At 46.9% G+C, this 21,871-nt stretch overlaps 1 protein-coding gene across 1 annotated transcript in view; it reads left to right on the top strand.

The window, feature by feature from the left end:
* Window positions 1-17,804, top strand: part of kiz (kizuna centrosomal protein) — a gene marked incomplete at both ends in the record, with an annotated part of 27,242 nt that extends 9,438 nt beyond the window's left edge. Inside the window, 7 exons of the mRNA XM_084481705.1 lie at window positions 401-520; window positions 1,492-1,659; window positions 3,178-3,328; window positions 5,931-6,114; window positions 6,800-6,862; window positions 8,495-8,614; window positions 17,695-17,804. Coding sequence (XP_084337831.1) covers window positions 401-520; window positions 1,492-1,659; window positions 3,178-3,328; window positions 5,931-6,114; window positions 6,800-6,862; window positions 8,495-8,614; window positions 17,695-17,804 — 916 coding nt within the window. The remainder of the gene's footprint in view (window positions 1-400; window positions 521-1,491; window positions 1,660-3,177; window positions 3,329-5,930; window positions 6,115-6,799; window positions 6,863-8,494; window positions 8,615-17,694) is intronic.
* Window positions 17,805-21,871: the final 4,067 nt, after the last annotated feature.

Below are 21,871 nucleotides of genomic sequence, written 5' to 3'. Positions count from 1 at the left end.
GTTTTTCCTGTAGTAGTAGTAGTAGTAGTCGTGGCAGTGGGACTCCTTTTCAACAAATTGTACCAGCTGTTAAATTGAACTCAAAACATTCATCTTTTCATGTGGACCTTGCAAGTACAAGCGTCATTCCAGCGGCATCAATAGATATTTGAATAGTCGAAGGCCCCAACTGTGGCACCGGCACTCTAACCACCGCATTCCTCCGGCAGGCCTTGAGAACTTCAAGGAATCGCCTAAAGAGGGTTTCAATGGAAAAAAGGAAAAAAATGGATCGCACAAGTTTTGATCAAACGCATCCTCCCTTTTACAAATAGTTGGAATATTGATAAAATAACCTCTTTTCCTTTTTTTTTTTTGTATAATTTCCTTTCAGCACTCTTAATGCGTAATGCTCTTTCAGACTCACCCGTGAAGGACTCTATTATCTGCTGGAGTGCATCGAAGGACGCCTCCGGGACCGACACACCGATGCCTACCTGGCCTCTTTGATTGAGGACAGCAAACTCGACACCATCATCAGGTGCATATTTTCCCAAAATAAATTGTCAGTGTCAACGTGTAGATGTTCCGTCCACTGTCACGTCCTTGCCCCTTTGTGTGGATATTTTGATAACATGCATTGTTTTTTAATATTAGTTCTTCGTTCCCCTTCATGTTGTTATTTTTCCCCGCTGATTGTTTTACGGTGCAGCAGTGGTCATCGAGCCAATCTCACTCACGCAGAGGGATATGTATTACCCTCGGTGTGGAGGGCTCTCACTTTAAATGAAGTGTCCTCACTCAACACTGATAGCAACGAGACACACACATACACACACACACACACACACGCACAACAAATACACACTTGGTCTCCGAGGGGGTTTAGTGTGCAGTCTCTGCGGCGCCATTGTCCTGGTAGGGCGATGTAATGTTAGCACCACGAAGGATGGGGTAGGACATCGGCGCTTTTATCTTTTTGACTGTCGTTCATTAACCATAATTGGATCTCTGCTCACAAAGTGTCTGAGGATGAATGCAGCGCCGCTGAAATGTGTGTCTTTCCTTCTCTCGTCTTCTCTTCAGCTAATTATATGTGTATATACATATATATATGAACAATAAATAATTAGTCATTGCCAAACCTGTAAATGCCAGCATGTTAAGTGGCATAAAGATGAACATCCTATACTTATTATGTACATTACTGACGAGGACTTTGATATCATTTGTTGGGTGAGCGTAATGTAATATATATAATAATAATAATAATAATGTATTCCTATAAACCTGAAGCATGTGGACATGCCTAAACGCAAGTTTACGTGAGTACATTTGTGAATGCTTGCACATGGGTGTGTGTGTGTGTGTGTGTTTTATGTGTGTTAGAGAGAGAGAGAGAGTGAGAGAGGGTCCTTTAGCCCAGGCTCTTAGCCTAGCAATCCACATGGCACTATCTGTCTCACTATGTGTGTGTGTGTGTGTGTGTGTGTGTGTGTGTCTGTCGGTCAGCCTCTGTAACAGAGGAGCGCTGAGCGTGAGCGACGCGGACCTGGAAGCATGCAGCGCAGTTGTCCTTCGCGAGCTCCAAAGGTTGTGCTGGAGCACGGAGAGGGGCTGCCTGCTGCCCTGGGACCTGGTGGAGGGCCAGAAGGGCAGCCCTCAGCCACAGGACATCAGGTGCAGTGTCCCGGGGTCTGGGGCAGCGGGGGGGGGGAACATGGATGCATGACGAAAGATGCATAGTAAAGATACATAAATATTTTTTGGTCTATTGTGTTTTGTGTTTTGTTTACACCTTGCACGTTCATGTCCTGTGGTCATGAGGTGTGTGGTTGTCATGAGGGTTAAGACGTGTGTGTGTGTGTGTGTGTGTGTGTGTGTGTGTGTGTGTGTGTGTGTGTGTGTGTGTGTGTGTGTGTGTGTGTGTGTGTGTGTGTGTGACAATTCAAGATTAGGAGATTGTGAAAAGGATAGCTATATTAATTTGATTATTATTTAAATTTTAGATAGAGGAGTTTAATGAGGAAAAAAAAAGCAATTTTCCAAGGTGGCAGAGTTATCGTGTGTCACGACTTCAGCGCACTCTAGTCCTCTATCGCCAACCCTCAGCTTTTGATGTAGGACCAGCAAGAGAGAGAACCCCGCGTTTATGTGAGTGTGAGTGTGCGACACAGTGTGTGTGTGTGTGTGTGTGTGTGTGTGTGTGTAGAATGGTGACATCACTCTCCCGCTGCCCCATAATGAATGTGCACCATAATAGAATGATTCACAGCCCAGCTATTAGCTGCTACAAAAAAGTGCGAGAGTTCAAGAGACCTTTTTCTCCTTTTCAAACTGTCACAAAAAAAAAGCAAACACATTTTAGGCTGAATCAAAAAAAAATTCTCACAGTTTATTCTAGAGAATGCTGCTTTTTTTTCTAGTATTCTTTTTTTTTTTTTACAAAGCAGTTTGACAGAGGGCGCCCGGACCGGGGCGTTCTCTAAGGGTGCCTCAGACAGCTGGGTTTGTTAACACGGCCATTTGATGCACTCCTCCTCTTCCTGTGGCCAACAGCCTGCATGGAGGTCACGGCTGCACTGGACAGGGGAAGGTCATGGGTAAATTAAAAGGCCCTATCTGTGACTCCCTAGTGCGTTTGGGTAATGAGGAGGCGTGCTAGCGGCCACGCTCCGCTCGGCCGCCTTATTGATTCCCAGAGCGAGACCTTTCGGGCATTACATGCACTCAAATCCAATAAAATGCATTCAGCAGAGGCCAGCTAAATCCCTTCTTTTCTGCAGAGATACCTTTTTGGCTTGTGCACATCTTTAGACTTATTATGGAGGGGTTTATATATATTTTTGTCCACTGGACTTCATAGTCTGCTGTGTTGAAAGGGTATAATAAAACAGCCTTTTGAGGAAATACAATTATTCTTATTTAATGTGTTTACTGATTAAAAAGCAGACCAATTTGTTTTTTCAAAACAAAATGCGCCTGTGTGTGTTTCTGCTTGCCTGCAGTGTGTGTGCGTGTGCGTGTGCGCGTGCGCTCGCACGTGCGTGGCTGTGTTTGATCTCCCGACGTTGTGTATCTAATGAGAAACCCTCTCTGTCTCTCTTCCTGTTTCTGGTCTTTCTCTCTGGGTCTCTCTCTCGGTGTTCCATGGGTCTCCCCCCCCCCCTCCCACCCTGCTACCCGCCACCGCCGCAGCTCCAGCCTCCCCCCCGACGGCGCCGGGCTGTGGGATCGCTGGTTCAAGCACGCCCTTCTGCTGAAGGAGAGCCGCGTCATCGGCACCGAGCGCCTGCTGCAGCTCTTCACACCGCTGCTGCTGCCTCGCCATGCCACCTACGGCCACCAGGTAGCAGCAGCAGCAGCAGCAGCAGCACACGCACACACACACACACACACATGCAAACGCATGCACGTGCACGCACACTCGTGTACACATGCATGAACACACACACACACACACACACACATGTGTGCATGCACACACACACACACCCACACACTAACCCATGCACACACTCACATGCACACACACGTACACATGTGTGCACACACACACACACACACACACACACACACACACACACACACACACACACACACACACACACATGCATGAACACACACACGCACGCATGCACACACACACACACACGCACACATGCACAAACACACATGCATGAACACACACACACGTACACACCGAACACAAATACCCACGTACACAAATACACACACTGACATGCAATCACTCACTCGTATACCATTAGCACTCAAAATACAGGCACACAACAAAACTCACAAAGCACCCGCCCACGCACACAAACACCTACAACAGACACACACACAGTCACAACGGACACATAACAAACCATACCCACTCACACTCAACGCATCATTTTGGGTGTTGTTAACTCAAGACTGGCCTGTGGGTGCTTTTACCTGAGCCATTATAGGGTGTCAGGTGTTGGACGCCTGCTCTTCAGATTGCGGCGCACGTTGACCCAGAACCAAAGGGAAAGCCGGATCCCCCTGAAAAATCCCCCAAATAAGCAGCATGTCGGGCCTTTAACAGGTTATTAGGCAGTATGCCATGCTGTCGCCTATCTCCCATTCAATGCTTCTCTTCCACAACACACAGCCTTTTGATGTCCCCCTGCTCATTGACCCTGTGGTCGGTTAACGGACAATTAAACCCGAAAGGAAATCATGGGGAATGTTAGCACGGCCAAGCACAAAGATGATGCTAGGAGCCCTCTGCTTTCGCTCTGAGCACGGCGTCTGCTTAATGCATAATCCTTTAGATGACTATTGGCTGGGGGGGGGGGGGGGGTTATGTCATTTTGAATGTTAATGATCAACAATGTCGGAGCGGTTTCTGTCGGGCATTTTGTTTATTCATGAGAAACCGGTCTCTCCGCGGCGGGGAAGGTGTGCAGAAGCAGTTTCCCTGTGCGAGTGAGAGGAGGGACTGTAGAGGCTCTTGAAAATATGAGCTGACGAAGGAGGAGAGGGCGCCGCAATCTCCATCATCGCATCGAAGTGCAAAAGCCTAAGCAAACTCTCTGACTATCTCTAGATACTCACTATCTCTCTCTCTTTAGATATACCTCTCTCTGGCTACCTCTCTCTCTCTGGCTACCCCTCTCATTCTTTCTCACTTTCTCTCTCTCGCTCTCTCTCCTTACTCTTTCTCTCTCTCTCTCTCTCTCTCTCTCTCTCTCTCTCTCTCTCTCTCTCTCTCTCTCTCTCTCTCTCTCTAACTCTCTCTCTACTTACTCTTTACCAGCAAGAGCATGCAAAACATTCCGTTCACGTCTCTTCTCGCCGCCTGGCCACTCTGGCGAAGGGGGGCAGGCACAGACACACACGCACACACTCTCAAAGACGCCCTTTGAATATCCAAGTGTTACCAGTTGTGTCCGTTGATATTTTAAAATGCAGTGGGTTGATCCAGTGTCCTCAAGGCCCCCCCTATGATCAAGACCAATATAGGTATTGATATATAAGGTATTTATTTTGTATTACGCAACATCAGAGGGAAGTGGCGAGATCGGGGCTTTTTGCGTCGATTCCTCCTCCTCTCCTCCTACTTAGAAAAAAAGAAATGGCACCCAGTGTCAGTTTGGTACCACGGTTGAACAGTGTGTCACACTGTGCTCACAAAGTTTGTTCGCCATCAAAGACCCCTCCTGATCAGTCCCCTTCATATTGGCGCTCATTAAAATCCAAAAAGTTGCTAATGACCGTCTGAGACTGAGAGGCATTCTTTGATGATGTTGATGCCTGGGGTTTTGATATGTAGGAGTGAGAAAGTAGAAGAGAGAGAGGGGGAGAGAAAGCGGGGGGAGGGATAGAAAGTGGGCATAATGGGCAAGCAGCACCTCCCTGCTCCTCATGTCACACACAACCGCTCCTTGTCTCCCCCAGAGATACAACAACAACAACAACAACACAGCACCAGCTAGGAGAAGAGACGATGAGCTGGAGAGGGGGGGAGGGAGGACGAGAAAAGGGGAGCCGTTTGTCTCAATCCCCTCAGCCGAGGGATGAGGAGATCTCTGGAAGGTGTTGCACATTAACGCCAGGCTGATTGCATTCTGTAGGCGCTTCAATAAGCTTATGGATCACAAGAGGAGGGGGAGACAGAAAGAGAGGCAGAGGAAGTGGAAGTGGAAAGTGTGAGAGGATGGAATAATAATCTTTTTGTAGTTAAACAGGAGACTGAATAAGAGAGAGAGAGAGAGAGGGGGGGGTGGGGAAAGCGAGAGCTTGAAGTTATATTATTCCCCTTGCCAGGGGTTGGGCAGGGAGGGCTTCAGTGGCACCACCAGCCAGAGCGAGGGGGGAGGGGGGAATGACTTGGCTAATTGGCGGCGCTTCAATTTGACGCTACCCTCCAGAACGGGAAGGCAATTAAGAGAGCTGCTTTTAATTTGTGCTCTGCGCAGGCCAAAGTGCTGCTGAGGACACTTCTGTCCCGGTCCAGAGAGGAGTGCGCCAAGGAGGAAGAGCAGCAGCAGCAGCAGGAGGAAGAGGAGGAGGAGGAGCGGAGGAGTGATTCTTCCTCGTCGCATAGTCGGAAACTGGAGGAGGCACGGACGTCCAGACGGCCACAAGACCCGGGGGCACAAGGTCACTGAAGGCTGTTGTCAGATGTCTGGGGGGTTGCTGGGTTTCATAGATTGGTTGTATAGAATGGGACAAAGTGGGGCCTTATTCTCATAAGCTTACAATCTCTTATATTGGTGACACATTGTGTGCCATTTAGCAATACCGTTCTCTGGTTTTGTATGGAGTCACATTAGATTCCAGCATTATCATTATTACGATTATAAACCAAGAGTTGTCAATAGCTCTATTACACCAATAATAACAATTTGCTAGCATCTTTATCTCCCTCCCCTCTAACATGATTATAAATTGTGCGATATGGAGAAAGACCGGTCGTCTGAACATATTTAAACCACTGCCACTTTTAAGAGGCCTTTTTCCGCCCAGCAATTCAACTTTCCTTCATATTTTTTTTTACTAATTCACTGAGGAAGAAAAAAACAATTTCAGTATAGACGCTTTTCCTCTGTCTCTCTCTTAATGGTGTTCCATGAAGCCCCAGAGTGTTCGCTGGACTCTATTCAGAGCCAACGGGGGGAAATGAGTCCCCCCTCAGCCCTTGCCCCCTCACTCTGTGTCCCCGCCACCCACCTCCCTGGCTCTGCTCCTCACTGTGGACGGTCTCTCTCTCTCTCTCTCTCTCTCTCTCTCTCTCTCTCTCTCTCTCTCTCTCTCTCTCTCTCTCTCTCTCTCTCTCTCCTTGCAGCACTACAAAGTGGAGGAGAGGACAGCCCGGACGAAAGCCCAGTTGAAAGTATTCCTATTAGAGGTAAAAAGGCAGCGCCTGGTTTCCCCCCGGAGGTATTCAGTCTGCGTTGTGTGGTTTTGTTTGCTTCTCGCACTGCTGTGAATAATGGTATCCCTCCCCCGCCCCACACACACACACACACACACACACGCACACACACACACGCCCACCACCCCCTTTTGATTCATTTTTAAACCCAAGGAAGGATTATCAAGGTGAATCCGGGGGTCAAAGTCCCACCTGAGAGCGCCACCGCGGCTCCCGCTAATTATCTCTCAGAGGAGGGGAAAAAAATCTATTTCCGCAGTCCACATATTATTATTATTTTGAGACATTGTGGAGAAAAAGGGATGACGAGCAGGTCTCCCCCCGGCATAATGTGTCCCCACTTTAATTGTCAGAACACCAGGGGGCCGCGGGTGCCCGAGATCTGTCGGCGGTTCTCATTATTGACCAAACAATGTCCGGGGCGATGCTGGACATGAAACGGCCCTAGATATGAAGGCACGCTGAACCCCCCCCCCCACGCACCCCCCACCCCCCCACGCCCCCCCCCCCCCCCCCTCTTCCCATAGTTGACTTCAGCCGTCAGATTTCCTGCTGCGCGTTTCATGTCGACTACACGCGCATCCCAAGGTGTGTGGGGCGAACAAATGAAGCCAGCTTCCTATCGCTGTAATTAATCCCCTCACCCCCCCTCCCAAAAATAAAAGGGACAGGGGACTGAAGCTGCGGCCAGCGTCCCCGACTCGTGCCGTGTGTAGATCTTCAGTTGTCATCAAGCCTTCGATCTTAGGACGGACTGTTATCCCGCAAATTAATTTCTACCTGGAAATCCAGCCGTTTGTGTTTTATCCTTGCCTCGCCTGCTTTAAATGAAAGCAGCTTGAAAGCCAAAAAATAACTACAATAGTCGATTGATGCGTGTGCGGGTCAAACTACAATCACACGCAAACGTGCAATGTAAACATCAGTGTTCAGGGCCACATTAATAATGATACATATAGGTATGTATAGCTTGTGTTACATAATTGCATAATTCCACCGGACGTTATGTGTTTTAAAGTACGTTTAGTGGTTTAAATATACTCCAAATTTGTTAAAAGATGTTCCAGAATGTACCAGTTGAATCCACATCATCCGGCCCATCGCCTCGTCACATGGCTACTTTGATTAGCGTCTGCGTTGGCCCCCTCGGTGTTGATTGTTTAGCCCGCGCTGGCGTCCGCATGCGCTCCTCAAATACGACACCTGCTCTAACGTTGTGCTCGGCGGGGCAGCAGTTAAGAGTGTTTTCAAAACCCCAAATCAATCCCAAGCCCCTTCCTGGCAGGAGCTGTAGTGCCGTATAATGCACGGAGGTGATTGGCCAGTCTCGTGGAAACTGCTGATATAAACACTGAGGGCTTGAATCAACAGCTTAGCTCCACCGCCACCATGTCGCACCTTCTTCCCCTCTCCAGCCACCCAGGTCAGCGCTGGAAAAGCCAAAGGCGCCAAATGAAGCGTGTTGTCTCTTCAAACAGAAAGCTCTGAAAGTTGGAAACCTGGGCTCTGAGCAAATATTTGACATGACGTGTTTGTGCGTGTGTGTGTGTGTGTGTGTGTGTGTGTGTGTGTGTCTGCCTGCTTCTGTGTGTACCTTATGAAAAGAGACAAGAGCGTATCAGCTGCTTAAACAATCCGCAGCGCAGAAGTGGCTGCCGGCTTCTGGAGAGGTGGAGGATGAGGAGGAGGAGGAGGAGGAGGGGGGAGAGGACAATGCACTTCCAGGTAGGTGAAGAGGTCCGATCACGCGTAGTTAAACACCAGAGCCTAACCATGGGTCAACATTGGCCTTATGTTCCCACACCGCCCCCACCAAAGTAAAACAAATCTCAACCGCATTAAAAAAAACAACAACATACGGGGTCAGCACACTGTCTGGTGATTCCCGGGCAAGAGCAAGCTGTGACGGGGTTTCACCGCAGGGGTCCGTGATGTCAACGCAACCCGTTGTGTTTTTTTGGGGGGTTTTGTTTTTCATCCGGCCGCGTTTGCTCTTTTAAGGAACAAACGGCGGCGTTGAAGAGGACCCTGGGTGGGCAAAGCCCTCGTCACATCAAGACCCTTACCCCTGGTAAGAACACTGTTATTATTCTGGCCGGCCACCAGGCACCAAAGTGGCTAATGTACATTTGCATGGCACGTAATTCCCTGTTCATTTACATCAGATCAAGGGGTGCTCCCCATTACCTGGTGAACAAAGACAAAGGCACCCCCCCCGACCCCCCCACCCCCTACCACCCACCACCACCCACCCCCCTCTACCCCAAAGCCCCCCCCATCTCTCTCTCTCTCTCTCTCTCTCTCTCTCTCTCTCTCTCTCTCTCTCTCTCGTGCTATTTGTTATTAATATTTCTGGGACCCTCACAATGGGGCTTACATTTTTTATGATTTACAATGGAGGACGCCGGTGTGCTCTGAGACTCGACCCTGACACGGTGCACGATGAATAAACAGAAGAGATGTGTGGAAAAAAATAATAAACCTCAAGTAGTGAAGGGGGCAAATCATTTTTTGGGGGCATTCTTGAGCCACATTTAGGACGCTCAAATCAAAGCCCCCGAGTGGCTGTGCAGAGACCCCAGATCTTAACACTGACAACCGCCATTCCCTCTCTCTCTCTCTCTCTCTCTCTCTCGCCCTCTATCTCTCGCCCTCTATCTCTCACTCTCTCTCGCTCTCTCTCTCTCTTTCTCTCTCTCTGTCTCCCCCCCTCTCGCCCTCTCTCCCTCTCTCTGCCCCTCTCCCCGTGTCTTCTCTCTCTCCCCCTCTCTCCCTCTCTCCCCGTCTCCCTCTCTCTCCCCCTCTCTCCCCATCTCTCTCTCTCTCCCCCCTCTCTCCCGCTTTCTCCCTATCTCTCCCTCTCTCCCGCTTTCTCCCTATCTCTCCCTCTCTCCCGCTTTCCCCCTCTCTCTCCCACTCTCTCGCTCTCTCTCACCTCACATTTGAATATCAACACGACGACTTCATCAAATTTCCAATTGCATGTTTGGTCCTGGGAGCGCCTCTTCAGCCAGGAGACCGTTTGAAACCCCGGTAATGGGTGGGTAAACGTTATGAGGAATAATCTTCTCTGATTTCACCTGATTACCAGGCACCATGCTGACACGAGGGGTCCGCGTACTCCCCCTTTACCCCCCCCCCCCCACCCCCTACCCCCCTCAGCCGGGCCTGGGCCACATCCCTCCCGTCCGCCTATTAGACCCAGGGAAAAGGGCATAATGGGCCCCCCATCCATTGTCGCACTCGTTGCCGCTGACGATGGTTGCCATCCCCCCGCCCCCCCCCCCCCCCCCCCCACGATGACTGCCCCTCTTTAATAAACATGAGCCAATTTTGCAGAGAGCCGCTCTCTCTCTCTCTCTCTGCGACGGCGCCCCTGGTCGTGCCCATCATTAGGGGTGATGAGGGGAGACGCGACGGGCCACAGCTTAGGTGACACAATAGAGACAGAAAGCCTTCACGAAGACACCAAGAAACCCCACAAAACCAAAGCACAGGATGGCATGGAAACCTGGAGGTGAGCGGGTTGGGGGCACACATGAGACTGGATAGGGGAGCGGGGCGGGGGGGGGGCGGTGCTAAGGAGTGAGTTAGGCATGTTTGACACTGAACTCTTAAGGACACAACACACTAAAGGCCACGATACACCAAAGGAAAGGGACATCGCCATGTCGGCCACTGTATCCCCGGGCTCATACGGTGATATGCTCCTCGTCTTTTTCTTTCTTCTTCTTCCTTTAACTTCTGCTGGTGTCTTTTGTTCAAGCGACCACAGGCTCTTCTTTATCGCTGTGTTGCTGCCACAAGTGGTCTGCAAGCCCTGCACTCGAGCAGAAGCTGAACGCTGTGGCATGGCTGGCCCTTGCTCGCTCCCTCACTATCGCCTACTCTCTCTATCCCTCTAACCCTCGCGCTAACCCTCTCTAGCTCTCTCTCTGTCTCTCTCCCGCTCTCTCACTCTCTTTAACCCTCTCTAACTCTAGCTCTCTCTCTCTCTCTCTCTCTCTCTCTCTCTCTCTCTCTCACTCTCACTCTCTCTACCCCTCTCTCTCTCAATCACTGGCCAATCCTTGCTTGCTGTTTGCTCGCCCCCTCTCTCCTGGCCCGCCTGTTAATTATTTGCAGTATTTCGTCAGTGAGCTGATGAGTGACATCAAACGAAAAAGGGGAAAGGAGCCGGACTCCCAAACACAAGAAAAATGTCTTCCTCTGTGTTGTCTTAGACAATAATTATGATTTTGCCCGTTAAGCCCAGAGACTACAGCCCCGGGGATTGTAGTTTAAAGCAGAGGCTTTGGTGCAAAAAATGCATTTATAGCCCTTTGTGTGTCTCCTCATTATGTGTGGGCTTGATTCATTAAGTAATTGGTTTGCAGTTGTTTACATGAGTATTAAGGCCCTCTATTCAGGGGTCTTTGAGAGATACATTGTGCAAATGTTGCATGTTATGAATGCAGAATGAGAGGCGGGGGGAGGCGGGGGACAGGGGGGGGGGACAATCCCAGTGGCCAAACACTGCACTCGGCTGAAAGGCGAGAGAAAAGCGCGGGGCGCTGCTTTGCATAGCAATGACGAGGGGTTTTAATAAGCTTTACAGATTAAATACATGCAGTCTATACAAGATGCAAAGAGATACTCTTAACACATTTATATGTGCTCATTTCTCCATTATGGCCTTGGGGAGAGAGAGGATCGTATAGTCTTTCATATTCCCTTGTTTCTCGCTCGTCTTTGTTTCTCACCCTCCCTCCCCCCTCTCCCCTACCCGTCTTTCTTTCTCACACACTTAAATATTAATAATCATGCCGGATCATTTTAATAAAACAAGTTTTTTCGATTGTGTTCCGGGTAACGGGGGATGTAATGCAGGCGGTGTCCCGGGCAACATCCGCAGAGGATGCGTCCATTAGAAATGTCTCGCTGCCTTTTGCGAGCAGCAAACAAAATCACTTTGTGGCTGAGTGGGGATGAAAGGAATAACGCACGACGGAGCGAGTCTTAATAAGCAGCTGCACTCCATGTAAAGACCACTTGTTCCCCCCACCCTTTCTACACCCCCCTCACCCTCCCTCCCTCCCTCCCTCCCTCCCCCCCCTTCTCCACCCCCCCACCCCCCCCCCCCCCCCCCCCCCACCCCCTTTGTAAGCGGGTGCATGCCACCGCTTCCTCCTGCGCAAAGCGCCATTGTGCGCCTTTTATACTGTAGGCATTTCATACGGCACGCCTTTCTTGTGCCATTATTTTCCTTTTTTTCAATTCTGTTAAATTGTGTCTTTTTTGGGGGGCTGGGGGCGGGGGGGGGGGGGGGGGATCTTTTGGGGGTTTTCTCTGGCCCGACAACGGGGCGAACTGCGCATGTGCCCGCATTTCAAATTGCACACAAACATAGAATTTCTTCTCTTTTTAACTTGTTTTTTCGGGTGGGCCTTGACGAGCCCTTGACTGAACAATCGTAACTTTATTAGCAACAGGACGTGGTCTCAGGGCCATGTGGCCCTCTGTCGCTCCCAGACAAGTGACAAGTCATACTCAGTACTGGAGCCCAACCCTGCATATAAACCGCCACTATATCCACCACCCTCTTTCTCTCTCTCTCTCTCTCGCTCTACCATCTCACATTGGGCAGGGAGGGGGGGGGGGCACAAAATGCAACACACTTGGGCTGAAGTGTGTTGCATTCTTTCAGCTGGCCAGTAGGAGGGACCGAGGTATTAGGCAGAGAGCGAGAGGGGGCGGAGGAGGGGGTTTCAGCAAGGATGGAGTGATGTGAGCACAACAGAGAACGAAAGCAAGAGATAGAGGGAGACAGAGAGACAGTGCAGGACAAAGAGTGAAAGAGAGGGAGAGGGCCTAGCACAGCCCACACTGATGTTTACAACAACAACCAAACAAAAAGTGATTGCTGCAACACACTTGCATGGGAAGTCCTTGTTGTGCCTCATGGTGAGAATTTAAACAATGTAAGGTTCCCTATGTTTTGAAATGGTGAATCTATTATGTATGATAAACGTATGATATAAGTATGATAGTATGATATAATTAGTGGATGTTCTGCAGTAAGGCCTGTAAATGCATGATCTATAAGAGTCAAAGTAGCAGAGATTGACTCCAGAAATGTAGGCAGAATTTATAGGATCCTGCCAGAGGAGGTCACTGTCAGGCTCTGGATTACTCCAGTCTACCACAGTCAGGCATCACTGATCTACGTTTATCCTATAGGGAGCATGGAATTAAATAATGCACCACATTATATGAGGGCATATATGACTACCGCTATGTTGATATATGTTTCACAATAGTGATACCTCCTCCTGTTCCACTACATTTGATTGACAATCTGGTAGGACATGGTAGGACTCACCGTGCACTACCTCTATCCCGGTCAGTAGCCTCCTCCAGTCCAGAAAACCTGCCTTCCCTTTTTAAAGCCATTCCCTTTTTGGCCTGGCTGGCTCTGAGCTGCAGTACCGCCTTACAGCCAGCAGAGGGCACTCACATGTTAAAGAGGGTCTCCCCGGGCTCCTCCTGGCTGCCTCACACTGTGTGTTGGCCCTCCCCCTTCCTCCCTCCCTCCCTCCCTCCCTGCTGCTCTGCGGGCTCCACCCCAGAGCCATTCAGGCCTGTTTGGAGACCAGCCGGAGCAGTGCTTCTGTCGGGTCGCAGCAGGGCAGCAGTAGGAGTTGATGGGGACCGGTGAGGTGATGGAGCTCCCTGTGCCTTTAGACAAGCGCCGCAGAGCCAGAGAGCCATTGTGCTATTAGCATTTTGCGTGTGGGTGGCAGGGAGATGAAATAAAAACGACAGGGTAAATAAAAGCATTGCACCGACTTTGAACTATGCATCTGTGTCGACGTGGCAGGACTAAAATGCTGGGTAAGCATTCGCTGCTCAGACTGAATCCCATGTTGGCTCGGTGGTGAGGAGTGGGACCAGAGGAAATCCAGTCAGACCTGCAAGGTGTGCTTTAAGACGAGGTTTGAAGGGATGATACTTCATGTAGTGTAGCTCTTCTCGTGTCGGGTGTGTGTTCAATATAATGCAACATCAGACTCCAGACCTATTTCAATACCAACTCTGAGGGGAATGACCTTTGAGTTGGATTGGTTAATGTACGCATTAAATATATTGTTTGAATATCAGCATTGAAAGGGCTTGTGCTTGAATCAACTTAATTAAACAACACTGTAAATGCATATAAACTAATGTGGAAAAGTGGACTATATAAAGCTTGTATTTAACAATCCGCATGGTGATGGTAGTGGTAATAATATAATTAGTATAATAATATGAGGTTTGAGTCGTACTCTTAGTCATACTTCTGATGACTTAGTCCTTGTGCTTGCAAGGTCATTCGCATGAGTTTTAAAAACTGGCTGCACTTATAGGCAAATAATAATCATGCTTAAACTACTGCCTTGAAGGAATCATTGAACAGACAAGTGCCTGTATTATGCTACCGTGTGTTATCACAGCATCCGCATACGTACCCTAACTCATAGCACATTCAACCAATGTTCCCTGGATATACAGGCACACGCATGCAACGGCCTATCCTCCACTATGACTTTAAATATGTAAATGATTGCAGAACCTCTGTACTGCGGTACCCAGAACACATCTCCTGCATTACCACATAACGGGATGAATCAGGCAACAATCTGAATAACTGTGGAAAAATGCCACGGATGAGGCTGAAAAATGTACCTTATGTAAAGCATACCCTAGAAATACTGCTGTTTCGCATGCAGATATGCACAGCACACAGTTCTGTTCAAACTGTTAAAATGACAGTAAACAACAATATCCAGCAATTTACCACCCCCCCCCCCCCCCCCCTCCCAAAAAAGAAAAAGGAGATGAAATGAAACTGGCGCTGTGAAAAGGTGTGTGTGTGTGTATGAGGGAGGGGGGGGGGGGGGGGGGGAGGCATTACAATGGGCTGTAATTTGCATCATTTTTCACATTACGTTCACCCCTGTCCGTTGGAGTCTGCGAAAACAGTGGGCCAGCCGAGTCTTACATATTCAGATCATTGCCTCAATTAAGGGAAACTCAGCAGAAGATGAACTGGCATAAATGTTTATAGAAACAGGATATTAGATTGGAGGGGTCACATCCAGATTGGGCTCTCGTGGTAATAGCCCCGTCTTGAAATCAGCCCCATCCCAGCGCTCAAGTGGAACAGCTGATAGGCCATTCCCATCCCGGGGGGAAGTTGGAGAAAAGAAATGCCCAATTTACTCCCTTCAACGGCTATTATTGTGACCACCGAGAGAAGTAATTGTATGGATTATATCGCGGTATTTATTTATTTTATTCCGGGGGATTCGCAGAGATATGTTTGCCATAACAGTTATAAAAATGTGCGCAATTCTTCCCCCGACGCTGTGTTTGCACAACTTCTTTACTCCTGTTACCAAAACTTTTAAATGTGGTGAATATACAAGAAGGTAATGGCTGGTGCCCTTGGCCCCAACTTCATGCTGCCATCACAACAAGGACATTTCTCAACATGTCCATGCATGGACATTTTGTAGGCTGACATGGCCTGTCTCTTGTTACATGATGACAGGTGTATACCGTTAATGCCATGTATACCATTTGTATCATGATTATAGTATGAATGATACCTCCAAGGTTATATTCATGTGACCTGGGTCCATTTTGTTCATTCGAGGCTGCATGCTGAAAGACTTATAAGCTGAAGAGCCTGTGCGTCACGTCACTCTGAGGATTTGATCAAGGGAAAAATAAGTGAGGCTGACATTACCATGTAAAAACCCAGGGTTATTAATGTAAATCCACCTGCATACCTGCTCTAATGAAACCTCTAACACTGCAATTATGTAGTCATACATTGCGCTGCCCGGAGCTCAAACTCAAATAAGCATTCTCTTGCATATGTGAGCTAAATGTAAATGTAAATGAGGTAAAATATGAGGATCATTTTTAAATGTATAAATATGTGTATACCCAGCATGTAATCAATCAAGTCATTAATCAATGCACTTTGCAGCAAACATAATCCAATGTCACAGCCAGCGAGGCTCACTCTAACTAGCTGGTTAATGTTTAGCCGAATGGCTGGTTAATTGAAAATGCACCCTTTTATCCTAGACTGCTGCTTTTGGAGGATAGCACTTCTCTTGCAAGCTGTCTTGTTGACATTTTTCTTGCTTTTTCTACTTTCTCATTGAAATATAAGAAGGAATTATCTTGTTATCCTGTTGGAAACTTGGGACCGTTGGGACTACGGACCATCAAGGTTACCCTGCAATGACTCCCTTGTCTATACGGTGTCACGTGTCACGAAGCAATCTGTGCACAGTTATGAACGCGCCCCGCGCCCCACGCCGTCTCATTCTGCCTCGAGTGGTTCATGGTGGCAGCAACCTATAGTTTGCAAGAAAGCAATTGGAATATAGCCTGGGTAATTTACTGGGGATACTGTTGCATATAGTTACGCACACACACACAGACACACACAGACACACACACACACACACAAGGTCGGCCTGGCCAGGCGCAAGAGACTCGGTGAGGAGGGGGGGTACTATCAAAGAGGGTCTTGGGTTTGGAATTGATGTAGATGGAGGCAAACAATACATGATTGTTTGTACTGGAGCTCATCTGTTAAAATCTGTGTGGCAGGCAGTGCCCCCCCCCCTCACCCCCTCACCCCCTCACCCCCCTGTCTTTCCATCGCTAATAAAAGCATTTGTACTCGCCTTGTATTATGAAATAAATAAATACAAACGTCCAAACAAATGAGCCATATGGATGATGTTTATGCTAACCTGGGAGGAAGGATAAGGATATATTGTTGGGCTTTGAATGGACCCTGTGATGATGTAAATGAAAGAGCAGGCCTGAAAAAGTAGATGTAAGAGGAAGGGGGGGGTGGCCTTATTGCATATGCATTGAGCTAGATCAAAGCCGTTTCAGGGGTCACACATTTACATAGCGATATCGCCGATGCTATGGGAACCTGGCAACCCGTGTCTTTGGCCCACTTCTATATAAAGAGGGCCTTGTGGAAGTCCTTCAGCGCGATTACAACAGGAGTCAAGGAAGTGGCAGCAGCGGCCGTCTCGGCTCGGTCAATCACAATGCTGCGTCTGCAGGGCAGCGGGAAGTGCATCTTTCACACCAAATGATGCAGTTGTGTGTGCATGTTATTTGTGTGTGTTAGATTTTTTTAAGCCGTGTGTATGAGAAATACTATGAGAGATGCCACAAGGTTTAACGAGAATGTGTGTATTGGTGGTTTCATTAAATGTGTATGTTTGTGTTCTAGGAAAAAGATGAACACTACCAAACCTGGACTATCAAAAGGTTTGATTTGAAAATGAAAATGTCCAATGTGCATGTGTCTGTGATTTTAAATTAAGTCATTTTGTAGGTTTTTAGACCCCATTACTAGTTTTGGGAGAATTATTTGCTAAATAGGTAGAACCCAGTCTTAAAGATTTGGTTACAATTGTCGTTACAATTGAGTTAAAGTCAAACCATCTGCTTTAAATGACATAGCTAATGCATTGGGCTCTAAATGAGTTGTCAATTTATTCATGTAATTAATTACTTTTTGTTAAATCAAGACCATTACTTACATTGAATTACTGTTACAATTATTAAACTGGTACTTATACTTACTTACTAATATGAGCATATACAGGTGTGTGTGTATTATGAAATCCTTATCTTTCATTTCAATCAGTAAAGGGAATGACCCAGATGATACAATAGAACCCACCAGAGCCGTTCTAATATGTGTTGTTGCTGTTCCGTACTCTCTCCGTGCACAGCGGTCTGGGGACATTCAGACGACAGCAACTCAGACATCGAAGCGGCGCTGCGTCCTCCAGCCTTCAACGCCAAGAACAACGACGACGACTCTGATGACTTCTTTGACTAACGACTGTCGCTCCTCCTCCTGTACACGCGTACATCATGCACGCTGTACGTTGTGTCCTGAAGCATGTGAGCGTCTCACTGTAAAGCAGCCATTTATCGAACGACACCCGTTTTAATGAAACGGTTTCTGCCTTGTGAATCCTTTTGCACGGTGTATTGTAAAAAAAAAAGAAAGAAAAAAAAAGACCACTGATAAAGTTGATGGCTCTCACACCTGCTAAAGTGTGCACAAGAGTTGTCCAGTGCTTTGATGTTAACCCTGCTTCAGTCTCTTTATCTGAACAACTCTTGCGGGGCTCACAATAACAGCTTGAAATAGATTTAACAGATCTTTTAAAGCGATTTGTTTGCACCGGGCTGAACGTCAGGCATTGTGAATGCCGCGAGCATCTCCGAGTGCGCCCGGGCTCCGGCGTGCTCGAGTATAGTGATGTGAGTCACCTGTAAAAAAAAAAATGACAAAGCACAATGGCCACTCTGGAGGCTAGCGGGCGACCCGTTAGCCCGCCGCTGAAGAGCCCCCTCTATCTCCTAGGGCAACACACACCAAAATATGAAAAAAAATAAATGAAGTATTCTGCCATTCTCGCCAACTCGTAACGGAGCCAGCAGCGAACGCTAACCCCTGAGGATATTTTTGGAGGGGTTTCCTTAAGCACGTGGCTCCTCGTCCGGCAGGAAATGATGGAAAAGGAACGTTTAGCACACAGCCCACGGTGTGACCACGTCTTTTCCATGTCTCTACATACAGTACAAAAATAATGTGTGACAAACAATTTGATATATTTAGATTTGAAGTAATCACGCAGCACCGCGGTTGGAACCATAACGCGGTGAGTAGGGGACGGGCCACATCGGATGTCTCTCCTCTTTTGCGTCGTTGCACATTACATGACCATTAATTAGCCAAACTTCCTGTGTAGGCGGACACGGTCTGAAGTTTACATTTACAGTTCATTATCTCGGCGCGCAAGCCGCCCCTGGCGTCCCGCCGCGTGTCAGTGGCAGCCCATTAGTTAGCTCTACAGGTGACTTCACATACCTGAACCTTCTAAAGTAGGCCTCCACACTCATTACCAGTAATGGCACCGGCAGCCACCACTGACGCACACCACCAAATAACACACACCAAAAAACTAAAACCCAGCAAAGGACTGTGGCAGAATACATTTTGGAGTTAGCTAAAAGGCTCCCCTAGCATAATACCCATGTTAAGGAGCGTGTCAACAGATACTTGTAGTGGTGTGTGTGTGTGTGTGTGTGTGTGTGTGTGTGTGTGCGTGCGTGTGCGTGCGCACACGTATATGAAGATAATTCCTAATGCACTTATGTGTAACAACACAATAAACATTTTTTAAAGAACCACACATTAGGATGAGGTATTCTGCATTGTGCAGACTTGTTGTGTAGGAGCAAAAATCGATGGGTTGTTTAAGCCTGCACCGGTGACATCACACAATACCAAGCGACACTAACAAACCCAGTGACATCTCCTGTTCGTGATATCAGAATCCAACCCTGTGGTCATGTGTAGGAAGGACAGGATTTGTATCAGTATGTAAATTGCCCTGAACAATGGCAACCCTAGACAGCACCATTTCTGATTCACATTCTAACTGTGTATTTTGTTTTGGTGTAGAATGAGCCATCTTGTTGTATATAGGTGGACCCTATCAGGGTCCACTGCTAGTTTATCAATATACCCTGCTTTCATTCAGCTTGCAAAACAGCCTGAGCTGTCTCTATCCCATGATATTTTTGATACTATTGCTGTTACATTGTATACATTTCTGAGGTCACAGCAAATTTTGGTGCATATTTGTTTTTTGCATTAAATATAAAACTGTCTGAAGTCATTTTTCTATAACCAGTGCATGATCGCACTATTTTGATGTACATTTGTATGACCTTTTCCCTCACAATTCCATGCACTATACCTGCAGATCACACACATTCAAACCATCTCCATTGTACAACGCCATATCCTCTCAAACTAAATATCGGCAATTCATTTAAACTGGAAATTTCAATGAACACCGAAAATTGTCCCTTTTTTTCTCACTAAGAAATGTAGCTTACATTTTAAACACTTAAGCATTCCGGTTCCGGTGTGTCTCTTTGAACTAAAATTTTTCATTAAAGATGAATGTACTTCAGCCAAGTACAAGCATGTAAAGTTATCTAACCTTAGGACCACTTTCTGATACCTCGAATAGCAAAATGTTTATTCTTTCATTATTAAGTGCAATGAAAATTAAAAGTGACATTATTAAAATGAGAGGATGCTAACAAATTGTGAAAATAGATGATAGCATTTTTCCGTGGTTATCCTTGGCTCTTTGTGTCTATTAACGCAACTCAAGGCTCTCTGTCTTTCTTCCTTTGTCAGCAAACTGGTAATTACAAAGAAACTCATGATCATGAGTAGCTCATGATCAAAGAGGTAGTGCCCATTTTTACATTGTGAAATGTGTTATGTTTTCTCTCCGGCACATATAGAAAGAAGGAGACAAAAGCATTGCTACGACTGTAATTACCTTTCGGCTGGATGAAATAAACCCTTTCTGATTGTTACAGAGAAGCGGCACACCAGACACAATTATGAGATGTTATTTTATTCAGAGATTTCCTGCTAAGTCGTTCAATGTATTACATTAGAACAGGGAGATCCAGTATCACACACTGGCTTGATTAGCCAGTGAAACCTAGACCTACCCTAGATCTCCACAGTTAACCAGCCTCTTTAACCTGTGGTGACTAACCATTGGTTACTGGAGGTGTGTGTAGCCAGACATGTTATATTGATGTGTGGTAGCAGAGCACTGCGTTCAGCCTTCAACAGCCCTCAAAGAATGCCTTCCGGCACAGTGTAGGTGGAAGCAGAGAACACAATGATCATGTCCATTGGTAATACGACTATGTAGGAACGGTTCTCGTCTTTGACTTTGACTAAGGTTTGTCAGAATATGTTTTGTTAAAGTGGTTGCTGCAGTGTAAAACATAATGACATACCAGGCTTTACATTCTAGCCTTGCAAAATCATGCAAAAGTGAGAAATGTTATTATTACAATGGGATGCTCTTACAATGGTTGACACTTGAACTCAAGACTAAACCGCATATTTGTTCCCACGTCTCTACCTCAACTCTTGTTCATCATTACTGCCAGACAACACCAACCTGACTTCAAACTGACTTCCATTGACAAGCTTGTAGTTTAAATAAGCTGTATAGTACAATAGTCAACATTTAGAAGAGGTACATTATCTAAGTTAAGAATTTGAATTGAAGTTGAATAGTTCTCGGTACGCAAAAGCATGTTGTAAGCTATTTATAAATGTGTTGTTGCCTGCCGTGTGTCTTGGTGCGGAGAGAGTACATACATAGGAAGGGGAAAAAAGCTTTCTAGCCCAATGAAGACTTTAGACACATCTTTCCGCATTATGATCACATTCAGGGAGGTCAGGGGAGCACTATATTGATCATTTTTTGTATTAAATTAAACTCAAATAACTACATTTTCTGTTAGGAACTTTGTATACATGCTACAAAGTGGATGTTAAAAGCAATGTGACGTGTCTGAATCTGGTTGAAATGTAGTGCAAGGTTCCAATAAGTGGTTGTAAAACGTTTCCCTTAGTCAAATAACTTATAGGAGTTGAGTAGTCGGGACAAAGGTTGTTATGACACACTCTGTTGGAATGGGAGTCATCTTATTTCCTGGTGGAATCTAATGGCACCTGTGTACCCTATAATTAACTTAATTAATTAACCCTATAATGTATAAGGACTGTGGATACTAATTAGTATTACATTTTACTCCCCACCGCCATAACTGAAGGCTGAACCTTCAAAACCCAATCCTAGTTAAACAGTGCTGAAATGCAGTTTTCTAATGTGTCATTACCCAGTGGCCAAGGTTATATAATAGAGTGATATAAATATTTTTACTCTGGGTTGCTTTAATTAAGCACTATTTGTTTCTTTATTGAGTGTTATGTGTGCCAGCGTTGGGACCTTTGACCTTTCCCCCGTTCAGGGTGCGTTGCGATAAAATGTCTTTATTTTG

The sequence above is a fragment of the Micromesistius poutassou genome (genome assembly GCF_964030765.1).
Source record: "Micromesistius poutassou genome assembly, chromosome: 17".
In the NCBI taxonomy this organism is placed as follows: domain Eukaryota; kingdom Metazoa; phylum Chordata; class Actinopteri; order Gadiformes; family Gadidae; genus Micromesistius; species Micromesistius poutassou.
Note: the sequence above shows the minus strand (reverse complement) of the source record. Positions and strands in the feature narration are given on the sequence as shown.